We start from the raw sequence: 13,639 nt of genomic DNA, 5'->3' as shown, positions 1-13,639 counted from the left end.
TCACTGAAAGCTGACTGAATCTGACCCGAGCCCGAATACAATTTATACATTTTTGACCGAACCCGGCCCAACCCGTCGGGTAGGCCTGCCGTCGGCGCCTGTCGGGCTCGGATCGGGTAGCCACACTCTAGTGTGTGTATGTGTCCCCTGTCTATAGGGGCCTATCTGAATTTCTGTCTTTGAGAGATATTATTTTGTAATATAACTGAATTTTCTATCCATACATATAAACTTAAAATTATAAGGCATCTTTGAGTAAACTGTGAGTATCATTTAAGCAGGTTATCTCGTGGCCGGGCCAAGTGTCCTCTTTTTTGGAAATCAAAATATGGTCACCCTAGATGAGTTTAGATAATTAATCAGGGATTAATGATAAGAAACTACAGTATATCTGGAAAGCAAAAGTGAATGCTTATGTAGTATTCCATTTTCCAATACTTAACTTTTACCTCTGGACCAAAAAATTAAGGTCAAAATTTTAACAGGCCAAATTAATTTTAAATGTCATGGATCCAAATGACCAGTTTAAAACCACAAAACTGACTACGTGTTTTTAGAAGTGAAAAGATTAGTTCACCTATTCTTGAGAATTTGGACAAATCATGTCCTACCAAAACAAAAACAACTTAAAATTCTAACTTATCAACACACTAATTCTGTTTCTGGGGTGAAACATTATTTTTTTGAAGGTTTTATTTATATGAAATTAATGATTTATTAAATATTTTGATCTGCTTTCATTTTTTCATTTTTTTCTTCTAAACTTGCCCTGTGCCAAAGAACAGCCTTGTCCCAAACAAGAAATCACAACTTTAGACAATTCAAAAATGTGTTAACGGCCTTCAAAATCTAAAACCGCTGTAACAGTGCATACTGATAACATCAGTGTCAAAATGTACTCTGCTAAAACCATCTTTGTTTTAAAATATATTTTTTTATGGAAATGTTGGCCATTTAAAGATGTATCCCAGACATAATTTAATCATGCATCAGAGCTAGTGTAGGTCATGTACCCACAGGAAAAAAGCTGTGTAATGGGTAAAAATATGTGTGTATACATATATATTTATACATACATAAAGTCATGGGTATGGGCACAGGTAAAAACACAGCGGGCAGTGAGAACAAAAATGTTGGGGGTTTTTTCAGAATAAAACAATTGAAAAAGACGTGCAGTATATGTGTTATATCTAGACATCTAAATCACTATTATCAAGCTGCAATTCCCCTTATTTTGAAAGTCAATGAGGCACTTTGAATGTTTGAACCCGTCGTCACCTTTGTCACTGATATGGAGGACTCTTGTGATGAAACTTCACAGCCTGAGGATGAGGTGGCAGCCTACATTGAGTTCAAGACACCCAAAGGTCCTTTTGTGGTTTTATGGTGGTGTAAGGAGCATGCTAAAATGTTTCCTAACCTAGCAGTGATTACACAGAATATTTTCACCATCCAGGCATCAAGCGCAGCCAGTGAAAAAGACTTTTCCTCCACTGGATTTGTAATTCTAGAACACAGAACCTGGTTTAATGCGAGTGACTGTAGCTTGTGTGTGTTTAATAATGGGTGCAGGTCAGGTCGTGGGACTTTTATTAATGGCTGTGGGCGGGTGCAGTTTGAACTTCGACATAATGATGGGTTACGGGTTGGTTCTAGTACTAAGTTTTATGGGTATGGGCAGGCACAGATTTTCAAAAATAGACCTGTGCAGAAATCTGCATCAAAGGGGTTAACTATATCCCAAGGACTTCTGTCTCACTTCCCGGTTTCCAAAAAGGCAGGAATGCTACTGCACAACGCACAAATTCCAAGTATATAATCAGTTCCACCTTCTCAAACTTACTTAGTCTTCTACAACACTTGAGTTTTGGAGTGTTAGTTGGACACTGTTAGCTTGGGGCCTGGAACACTGTGCTTTTTTTGACAGTGATATTATCATTATTATTATTGAAAATAATAATAATAATAATAATAATAATAGTAATAGTAATAATAATCAGATATGGAAATGGTTGATATGAAAGCAAAGATGTGAATTTGTGACCAAATTCAACACAATTATTCTGCAACTATATATGAGAAATACGGTAGTTCTATATTAAATGAAGATTAAATGTAAACAACAATTTAACAATAAAAATACAGATTATTTGAATGGCCTTATCTTTGTGAAATTACTGTATTTATTGTTCTCTTTAGTTGTAAATCCAAATACCATAACAAAAAAGGTGTGGCATGTAAAAGACTCTTTACAGATGTGTTGTTATACCTTCACATGTGATGTTTGCCTGGGCCAGGCCGAGCTGCAACACAGAGCGGTTCACCATCAGAGGCTCTCTGATCACCTGGATCCCCTCATTCCCCAGGAGGTTCTCACCCAAATCCAGGACCTGCAGGACCTTCAGCATGGGCTGAAAGACAGCATCATCACAGCTCTTACCTTTCACTAAACACTGCTCAGACTAGAGCCAGGTTCAGGTTGGACTGGATACCAACAAAAACTGAAGACTTTTAATCAGTATGTGACTTTACCCAACAATGAGGCTTTGCTTTAGACTCTTTGTAGTGTGTATCCTTTCAGTATGGGAAAGCTGATAAGTCTTAATCGTCATTATTATTATAATAGTAATAATAATTATTATTATTATTATTATTATCATTATTATTATTATTATTTTCATGCAATGATTACTATTCTTTTTCAAAATGTTTCCTTTCATTTTAAATGTTTAGAACTTCTGTTTCCACTCTCCAGAGACACATTAGCATTGAAGGTTGATTAGCTGGCACATAAAGCTGGGGGTGTCTGGGGCGCAAGAGGCCCATGTTGCCCAACAGCTTGACGAGGAACGTGCCACCCACTCCTCAGTTGCCCCCTCGCCTCGCCACCCTTGTTAAACTCCTCTGGTCACTGCTCTGAAGAGAGAGGGAGCGCGGGGGCGGAAAAGAAGCCAGGAAGGCAACCGACAGACCCGGAGAGCGTCTTCTTCTAAGTTAATTTGCACCACGGTGACAACAAACACACTTGAGAGGGTCCCCCCTCCTTTTCCTTGCTGAGTTGCAGCACACAGAGGCACCGCCACATCCAACGCGTGGCGAGAAGCTTCTCCAGTGAAGAGGGGAGGAGGAGAGGGAGGAAGAGCATCTCGAATGGATATGCACGAGGGATAATAGCAGACAATTAAAGAGGCGACTGCCTTGTTCAGAGTGTGTGAGAGTCGAGCATGGTTGAAGCCTGTCAAACGTAAACCACAGGAGGGTTGGAGTGAGAAGTTTGAGGGGGGTAAGAGTGTGAAACCACCAAAAACACAGTATGCTTTCACACATGACATACTGGCTTTAAACAAAAAAACAGCATAACACACAAAGTAGGAAAAAAGCAAGGGGTCTTGCATGACATATTCACCTCAGGATTTTTTAATTATTTATTTTTAAACAAAGAGTAAATTTTCACATCATTGGCCAGATTTTAGAGGTGGAAGTGGATTTTGGTCCACATGTGCTCCCCAACAAGCCACGAGGACAGAGGGGAAAAGCACATACACCAACCAGAAAGGTTAATAACAGCTCTCCTCATCATCATATTCGACACGACCAGCTACGGGTCTAATTATCATCATTATGGCCTGCAAGGACATCTACTTATCCCCATGACTGGCAGGCTGCATGAGCACCCCTGCTTAACACACATCTATTATTTAATCAAACTGTTCCTTCTTTTGGTAGCACTGGAGGAGACACGGGAAGTCTGTGTGTGTGTCTGTGTGTGTGTGTGTGTGTGTGTGTGTGTGTGTGTGAGTGTGAACATACAAGGCAGGCCTTTAATTTCTAGCCTTTTGACTTCCACAATCGCCACTCACATGACAGGAAGGTGCAGTTTATGCTGCCAATCAGGTGGAAGGAATGCATGTTATTAGGAGTGTACAGTGAAATGTGTGGAGGCGGGACTATTTTAGAGGGGGAATTCTCCAGATGAGGCCAACACTCTTCATCCTCAGTACCAGATAAAGAGAAGCAGGTATCAGTTGGACTGTTTAACTCAGTTTAACTAACCTAATAGGGCTGCTCTGATTGCTTCATTGTCAGGAATGGAATCAAGAAGATATCTTTCAAAGTTTAGCTTGAAATTCCCTCTCTCTGTTTCCTTTCTTGATAGTGTGTCCTTACTGAGCTGTGGTGGAGGGACAGTAACATGAAGAGAAATTTTGATACTAAAAGACAGTTACTTTTGAAGTTATCCATTTGATTTGTCTTCCAGCTTGCCACCAGCCTTACTAGTGCTCGGGATGCTTCCTTGTTTACTGCTGTCAGTGCATTGATCATGTGATGACAACCTTTCAAAATACATGGGATATGTACGAATTTGGGTACACTGCTTGTCATGCCAACATCATCTTGATTTAGAACAAGGACATTTAGTCGTGAGGTATGGAGAACAAAACCCAACGTCTGCATAACGTCATAATGGTGTTGTCAACATTAAGGTTGTCAGACATTTAAAATTTTGTCAACCAGATTTTCATTCCAGCCAAAATTTAACGTGTGTTTAACCTAAGAGTCCTGAGGACCATGGATTTTATTTCACATTACTTACATTAGAACGGCATTATGATCAAATCTCTTAATAAGTTAAGGGTTCAACACAAAAGTTACCTGCTACTTGTAACAACTAACAAGTTATTTTAAGAATAAGTAATGGTGGGATAGTTAAGATAGCAAAGTTATTTTATCAAATTATTATTAATAAAGTTATCTGGTGAAGAAAGAAAATATGAAGAAAATATGGGCCTCATAATGCTTCCTGGTTGGATCCTACAGCCTCCCCAATAAGAATTTGCATTTCCTAGGATAGTGACTTTTTGCACATGCGCATTACAGTTACAGTCACTAGGCATGCGCAAGAAAGTCAACCGTCACAACAACAATGCCGAGCTCTGTTTGTGCTGCTCACCCTGTTGATTTGAAGTGAAGTGTAGATCTGTTACTGTAGCAACTCCACCTCGTCGTCCATCCAGACAAAGTTATCTGTGCATGCTTTCGCCAGTGTGTCTTCTTTGTTTTGGTTTGTAATCACCGTGTTGTAGAGGAAGGTGCTTCAGCGCAGGCGCTCGTCATGCCGCGGTGTTGCTTTGCAAATTTACACTGCCACCCATTGGCCTGGTGTGCATACTACAGCGTTTCCAGTAGATTTTGCGGCTCCGTGTGAACAGGGATCGTTTCAATAACATTGTCATATAAACGCATAAGTTTTTAAAATGCAAAGGACAGACTTTTACGTTTTTAGAGAAACAGTTGTCGTCTAAACAGGGCCTCAAATTGGCCTTTCCAACATCTCTCTGCACACTTTTGTGTATCTTTGTAGTGTTAATGTGACTTTTATTTGAATAAATGCGTGTACTGACTGTTGGCATTCATTGATTTTGTTCTCAACTAAAAGCCGACATTATGGTTCTTACCAGAGCCTTGGCCAGATGGACCATGCCATTTGCAGTGATCTGGTTGTTCCTCAGCAGTAAGACCTTCACACCTGCTGTCTGCCACCTCAGACCATCACACAGTTCCTCCAGACCTGGATAGTGAAAAAAAGAAGAAGCACACATTAAATTGTGTTAATTAGCTGAACAGGTTCAACTGAACTTCTTAATATTTGAAAGCTAAATCATACTGAGATGTTACATGGAAGTGAGCTCCAGTAACTATGAGGAAAATAGCTACGCCTAAAATTTTCACATAACTCAAAAGTAGTACAGAATGTACATTTTATGTCATGACTGTCTGAAATAAACTTCACTAAACTAAGTAGATAATAAGTTGTTGTGGACGTTTCTAGTTATTTCTGCTAAATTTCTTGTCTATTTTGCAAGTCTTGGTGGTGCCTTTTGTGGTTACTGTTAGTTGGTGGTGGCATTTGGCTGTGGGTCATTAATCAGGATGAGGAAATCAACTTGCCAGTCTGTAAGCTCTCCTTCTGCGGACTTCTGCTAGCTAGCTGCTAGCTTGCCAGGTCAAGGTTTTCAAATGTAAACTTCAGTAAACATTGAGGAAAAGCTAGAGAAGATGGGCACCAGAAGAACTAGCATCCTGCTAGCCACTGTACAGGCTTTGGATAATAAACTCTGTGCCACATCATTTTCTAATGGTATATCAAAATGGTAAGGGTAAAATCCATTGATTCACTGATGATTGGTTAAATCCTGGACAGCACCATTCAACCAGGTGACTCTTTTCTATATGCTGATCTGACAGAGCAGAGGGCTATGGAGCGATAAGGAGAGAAGGCGTGTGCTTTATGGTGAATCAGGACTGGTGTGTTTGTGGGAATGTGAGATGTTGTCCTGTTCCTGTTTGCCCTTTACCACAGGTGGAATAAACACTCTTGTTCACTGCTATAACCCATTCAGATGTGGTTGCAAAGTGGTGCTGCCTGCATTTGGGAGGAAAGACCATGCAGCCCTTTCATCATGGTCAAGATATGTAAATAAACTACAACGCATACACCCAGTGGGGTGGAGCCAAGAGATGGAGCCAGTCATATACATACATACATACATTTGCTCTGCACTGCATTTTGCAACATGTCAACTTTGCCTCATGTTTAAAGGCATTATGCAACATTCTGGAAACTACTGTGACTAGCTTTCTTTCAGAGAGTGAGATGTGAAGATGATCAAAAAATAGTTATACTATGTAAATTGTTTTTACATTTCACCCATCACCTAACAATCACATAGTAATATAGTAATTAATTACATTATGTGCACTTCACACATCAAGTGTAAGTGACACATCAAAAAAGCTGTAATTCCATTGGCTGAGTGTAGAAAATTGTAAACTGTGACCTGTAAATTGGCATCTTCAAGGAATAGTTTGACATTTTGGCAAATATGCTTATTCAAGGTTTTACTGTGTGAGATGAGAAGACTGATATCAATGTCATGTCTGTGCATTCAGTAGTCTGACTCAGCGAATGTAGACCGTGGCTATAAGCCTGCCTTTGGGCAATTGATGTAGGCCAGCATTCTCTCGTCCTTTTGCTATCTGTGTGTTACCATTTCCAAATCCTCGTCATTCAAACAAGAATCTCTGATCTCACTACCAACGTAAATCCTGGAAATTGTAGGTTTTGACAAAGAATTGGATCATGCACTGAGGCATGCCTGCTTTGTTCTTTCAGTGAATTGTTGTTAAGATGTACAATGAATAAAACAACTTCTGAATGCACCTCCAAAAAGTGCGGCTCAAATGACTCTTTGTGTGCGATGCTGACTTTTTTTGTTGGAGTTTATTTGCCACATCTTTTAACTCTGGGTAGTAAAGAGCTGAAGTCAGGACATGGTTAGCTTAGCTTATGATAAAGACTCAAAGCAGGGTAAAACAGCTAGCCTGGCTCCATCCAAGATTAACACAGCTTCTACACATCTTTTTCAACTTTAAGACCTGCTCATCCTCAAAATTACTCTTCCTACTATAAACTGAATGCTCTTGTAGACTCATATTGTAATGAAGACATGACTTTTTAGATATCAAATTTTGCCCTGCACATCTTTGAATAAATGTACACTTTTTGTTCTAGATGAACGTCCTACCAGCATCTGCCACAGCATTGCTGCTGAGCTCCAGTGTGTGTAAAGTGGTGTTGTAGCGTAGCAGGTCTCCTAGCTGCAGGGCATCCTGGTAGCTGTTCAGCAGGTTGTTGGTAAGGTAGAGCTCTTGCAAAGCCTTGTTTGACTTCAGTGCGCCAACTACAAGCAGCAACAGAAGAGAGGATCAGGAAAGTTACTCCCTTAAAGTACAATTAGTCTCCTCAAACTTCTCTATTGGTTTGTACGCTGCAAGACAAATACTAGCAAATGTGTTGTGTGACTTTATCATTTGTGTAAATTCTCACTGGTTGAATAATCGCTGTGTTACTTCCATAAGGAGAAAAGTGCTACATCAACAGCTTTCCAGGATTAATCCATTATTTCCTGCAGCAGGAGGGACAGGCTAAGTTACCTGTGAAAATGGGGGTGTTGACAGAAAGCTGAACTCGCCCAGCCTAGCTCAGCGTCGAGGTGACACAGATTTCCTGTCGGCTTCTGTGTACCAACATCATTTCCCTCAGTGGAAACAAAGCTTGTATTTACTTGTATTTCACAGATAAGAAATAATAAATTGTGAAGACAGTAAAGCCTCCACTAAAGTAGCATTTTAAGTCTTGTGTGTGATCTATCCTTCAGGGATTTATACTTTGGGATTTATCCTGGCTTCATATGAGCAAAGAAAATCTCCGCTAGCTGCTAGGCTAATTTATACAATGTAAAATGCCATAGGCTGGCGCTAATAATGTTAGCATGTTGTATTTGTTTGGAAAACGTGTTCAGTATAAGACAGTTGTTTTGTAATTGAACCTTGTGAGCTGTAATGGAACCACATTGAGTGTCGTTACCTTTGTTAAATGTTGCTGTTGTCCCTGGTTTTATGAGAAGAGGAAAAGCTCGCTAGACGCTAGGCTAATTTATACAATGTAAAATGCCATAGACTTGTGCTAATAACGTTAGCATGTTGTATTGGTGGGGGAAATGTGCCCAGATAAAGACAAGTGTTTGTCTGTCAGTTCTGCAATTTATAGTGAAGCAAATTTGCGTACTTGTGTTTGTAATTGTCTCTATTAAGCCATATTTAATGTGTGTTTTGAATCAACAATATAAATAAAGTTTGATTTGAACTAAACTTTACAGCACTTAACACAGTCCTCCACCGCCGACTAGTGTTTTGGAGGTGTAACTGCAGAGTGACACAGACACCACAGCGGAAGTAAAAAATAACGTGCAGATTTTTTTCCCCACGACTAATCAATTAGTTGAAGATTCTGTGCGACTTTAGTCGACCAAGATTTTCTTTGGTTGACTACAGGCCTATTAGTTTAGCCCATTAGTTACAGTACTTTTGTACAATAATATAAATTTGTTGCTAGGTTATATTATTACAGGTTACAATAAGCCACCCAGTAGTATTTAAGTTATTAAAATGACCACCTTTATCTGCTGCAGCATCAGTGTTATAAACACATTAGTTATTTAGGAAAACCTAAAATGTTGTTACAATTGGCCCAGGTCTCCTGATCTGAAAATATTGAGTTAGTCTCTCAGAATAATGAGAAACGTTCTGAAAATAACTAAAAAAAACTAAACTAAAAAAAATACTTAAATCATTTCGAAAAAGTTGCTCATTAAGAGGCTTAAATTTTAAAATAACATTGACATTAATTAAGAGACAAAATCATTTTTTTTAGTTTATAATGTGAAAAATTGTAAAAGGTCACTTTTATGCGGTAGTTCAGACATCGATAGTGACGATGTGTTACCTATTCAGAGGGAATGCTACTTCAGTCAAGATGTTCTGTGACTGCGCTCTCCCAGTGCTTAATCCCAGCTGTATACACTTCCACACAGTCCCATCTTTTCCAGTTGTATAGCCCTCACACAGATCTGGTCGATCCAGGGGTCGCATTAACCAGATATTCTCGGTCACTGACCGTTTTTTTACAACAATGACCGGAAAATCTGAAGACCATCGGTCATTTTGACCGGTTGCAATTACCACCCCTGCCCACTTGGTGGCAGAGTGCACAGTCAGTGGTTTAAGTGGCTGCCGTTTTCACACTGCAGAGAAAAAGTCATTCATCTGCTTCATGTAGGGTTGTTGACATAATGGCCTGGACACACCAGATGCGGTAGTGCCGCAGAAGTCCTGCGAGTATACTCGCAGGTGCTTGACTGTCCGGCAGCGCATTTCTCCTGCGCTCTCCGCGTCGGTTTAACATCGACTCCACTCGTCTGTTCCCGTCAGTACTCGTTTTTTCACATCAACAGGTCATTTTAAACATGGGTAAGGCCATATTTGAATTGTTTTTTATAATGTAGTAAGTTAAGGACAATTTGTCATTGCATGTCCATGTACTGAGCGTGTTGGATAAACACTGATTGAATAGGGCATATTGTTCTGACCATTTTATTTGTGTAGTTATGTCTGTAGGCTCAGTGACACAAAATTAAAATTGTAATGAAGTGATTAGGGTATTGAAAAATGTGTTCGGTTATGCACTGTTGTGTTATTTTAAATTATAAACACGGTATTTTCTCCTCACGTTCATCGTGCATGCTGCTGTTATTTTATTTTGAAAATTGGCTGGATTCTCTTGTCTTTTCTGTGTCCGACTTCCTGTTTGGTACGATCCGCTCTATCCAGCTTGACAGAAGCGCTTGCGGCTTGCGTGAAAAATAGACCAGACGCCGAACTGAAGCGCTGCGGTGTGTGGTTGTCTGTTCATCTTTTCGTTCATGTCCTTATTAATGCACACTTTATAACTTGCTTGTTGGATTTATTAAAAACGAACGAATGAAAACTAAATATCTTTGAATATCTTTATTATCATTTAAAAACGAAAATTAAAATGACCGGTAAAAATAGATTATGACTGGATTTTTATGACCCTGTCGGTCAAAATGACCGGCGACGAAAAAAGTCTAGCGCAACGTCTGGGTTGATCCGACACTATACAAAATACATAAAATTTGTTTCGCAAGTGCGGTAATCTTGCTAGAAACTACTGCACAACATTTTAGTCGTTTAGTTTTAATATATATATATATGAGTCCTCCTTGCTAGGTGAAAAGGACAGATGATCGGTCTCTCCCTCATCCAGTTCTTCTTCTCTCATTTCCACCGTTGTGTCTCCCCCATCTGTCTTTCCCTCAATCACCTCTCCCCCATCTGATTCTCTGTCTCATGTCCTGAAGCATCGCCAGAGCTTGTTCGACATTCATCCATTTGCTCCGGGTCATAATTAGGCTACACGATCCAAATCCCTCCCCTCTCCTCTTTTCTTTCTTTTTTTCTTTCTTTCTTTCTTTCTTTCTTTCTTTCTTTCTGTCAAAACTAGCATGCATTTCGCAGAGAGATGTTAGAGTTTTATTGTGACAAAGTTACAAGCATTTGAAAATTGTAGGGGGTATAAATGACCCCTTGGCAGATAGTGTTAATAAATAGTAATAGACATTTTATCACAAATTCTTCATCAGATCATGTGAAATATCGCTTCCATGAATCTGTTTAGACAGTGACAGATCAGTGAGGTGAAGCCGTGCTGCGTGCAGCAGGCAGAGCGTGTGCAGAGCCTTGTACAGTCCTCAAAATAATAATTAAGAAAGAAAAGATCTATGTAATCATTTCTAATATTCAGAAGCTGTTTTTATCTACTGAAAGATTCTGCTTCAGTCCATATTTGTTGGCGTGTAGTCTTTGCAAAACATTTTTGCTGAGGTTAAAAAAATCCTCATCTTTCACACATTCTGTAAACGGAGTGGGGTGGTGTAACAGAAATCTAACAGCACTATAAATTTCATTTACATCGCCATAATAATGGTATTGTATATGTACATATATATATATACACATATATATATACATATATATGGGGCATTCTACCAATTTTGTGCAAAGTGCTGTCCCTTACCAAAAAAAACAACAAAAATGATATAACTGAATAATCAGACATAGATATTTACAAAGATTATGTTATGACCTATTTCAACCCAGGACATTAAATGGAAAAGTGATAAGCTAAATAAATACAAAATCACCATTTACAGGGTACTTTCTATTGGGAAGTAGCTGTCCCCAAACCTGACCTCTAAAATTCAATTCATGTAAATAACACTTAAAACATTTTTCATATTTTTTTCAAAAGTGTAATTTAAAACATCTTTGTGATTAAGTTTAAACAGAAGTTGAAAGATTTAGATGTATTGTGGGATTAATTTTTAAATTAAGAAACTACGCTAAAAAAACAGTGTCCCTTGTTTTCATGTCACTACCGAAACACAAGAGTTTTAATGCTCTGGTGAATCTGGATTTTAGCCACACCCCTGAATTTCTGAGAAGGGGGGTAGTACTGCACCCCCGTCCCACATGGCTGCATGGTAAGTCACTGACTCCCATCATTTTTTAAATGAATGTCTTCCAAAGTCTGAAAATCAGTGTGTAACTATATGTTTGTATATATGTACGTATGTATGTATGTATACTATATGTTTCAGTAGTGACAAATTTTGGGAGAGGAAGACCATTCCAAAACAGTCTGAAAATACAATATAAAAATTTACAGTCATTTTACTAGATATGTGACCTTTACAAAGTTTTAGAAATAAAACAAAACAAAATTTTAAAATATTTCCAGCCCAACTTTGCACACATTCGGTAGAATGCCCCATATATATATATAGTGATAATCATTAAAATAAGTTCTGTGTGGGAAGCTCTCTCAGTAATACTGTAATACTGTAAGAGGCGGAGTAAACCACTTCAGCTTCCACACCCACTGCTCCTCCTGGTGGATAGACAGACCATTGCAACTGGTTTCTACAAATTAATGTTAGGGGCGTTACTAGTTGGCCCAGTATTCTCTGTGTCATCGGGGGATCTCATTAAAGCTACGAGCCCGGCCAGGTGACGACAGGGACCTGTCACGGATCGGAAACGGAAATTTGAAGTGGCTCCATCTGTATGTCAATCTCCCAGCACATAACAAGGGTCATACACTTCACTTGATCTGTTGCACTGGTATCTTTCCCTCTAATCTCTCTGCCACTGAGTTCCCTGTTTCTGGTCATAAAGTTGTTCTGTTTGAGGTTCATGCCTCACAATCCAAAATTAAAGAGCATAGGACTATCACCTTCAGAAACAGAAACATCAACCAAATCCTCATACTACTACAACCTCATTAGTACTGCCAAAGATACCAGAACCCTCTTCACAACAGCCAGCCACCTAAAACCTCCTAAAACCCTCCCCCCAACACTTCTACACATCCACGTACAACTGCAGTCTTCATTCACCTCCTTAAAGGACCCACCCTGGTCAGTTCCAACAGGCCAACCATTCATTAGCCCCCTCTCCAACTTCACCCCTGCTTCAGAAGAATCCATCTCTGAGCTCATCCACAAAGCAAAACCAACCACCTGTCAGCTTGATCGCCTCCCAACTACTCTCCTCAAAGCCTGCCTGCTATCTGTGTCCCCCATGATCACTGCAATAATCAACTCCTCCCTTACCTCTGGAACTGTACCCCCCACCCTCAAACTGGCTGCAATGACACCCACCCTCAAAAAAACCCAGCACCAACCCAGCTGACGTTAACCACTACAGGCCAATCTCAAACCTCCCCTTTCATATCCAGAATCCTGGAGAAGGTGGTTGCTGCTCAACTTCAGTCCCACCTCGACTCAAACAACCTCCACGAACCCTTCCAATCTGGTTTCCTCCCAAAACACAGCACTGAAACAGCCCTGGTAAAACTCACCAGTGACCTCCTCCATGCAGCTGACTCTGGACTGCTCACCATCCTTATCCTCCTTGATCTCAGTGCTGCGTTACCATCTCCCACCCACTACTCCTGGAACGCATGGCTGAAATAGGATCACTGGTGTTGCACTTCCGTGGTTCACATTATATCTTACTGATAGACAATAGTTTGTCCAGATGAGGAACCACGGGTTGAGGTGTTCTGCTGTTTCACTGGGTGTCCCCTAGGGGTCAGTATTGGGTCCACTTTTATTCATCATCTACCTCATTCCCCTGAGCATAATCCTCCATCACC

General features: G+C 39.8%; 1 protein-coding gene across 1 annotated transcript in view; it reads right to left on the bottom strand.

Moving 5' to 3' along the window:
* LOC117267599 (protein phosphatase 1 regulatory subunit 37) overlaps positions 1 to 13,639 on the bottom strand; it is a gene marked incomplete at its 5' end in the record, with an annotated part of 122,884 nt that overhangs the window by 65,064 nt on the left and 44,181 nt on the right. The window contains 3 exons of the mRNA XM_033643599.2: positions 2,270 to 2,411; positions 5,457 to 5,569; positions 7,587 to 7,742. Of these exons, the coding sequence (XP_033499490.2) occupies positions 2,270 to 2,411; positions 5,457 to 5,569; positions 7,587 to 7,742 (411 nt within the window). The remainder of the gene's footprint in view (positions 1 to 2,269; positions 2,412 to 5,456; positions 5,570 to 7,586; positions 7,743 to 13,639) is intronic.

This window comes from Epinephelus lanceolatus, chromosome 15, assembly GCF_041903045.1.
Source record: "Epinephelus lanceolatus isolate andai-2023 chromosome 15, ASM4190304v1, whole genome shotgun sequence".
NCBI classification, from domain to species: domain Eukaryota; kingdom Metazoa; phylum Chordata; class Actinopteri; order Perciformes; family Serranidae; genus Epinephelus; species Epinephelus lanceolatus.
The sequence above is the reverse complement of the archived record's forward strand: the minus strand, read 5'-3'. Positions and strand labels throughout refer to the sequence as shown.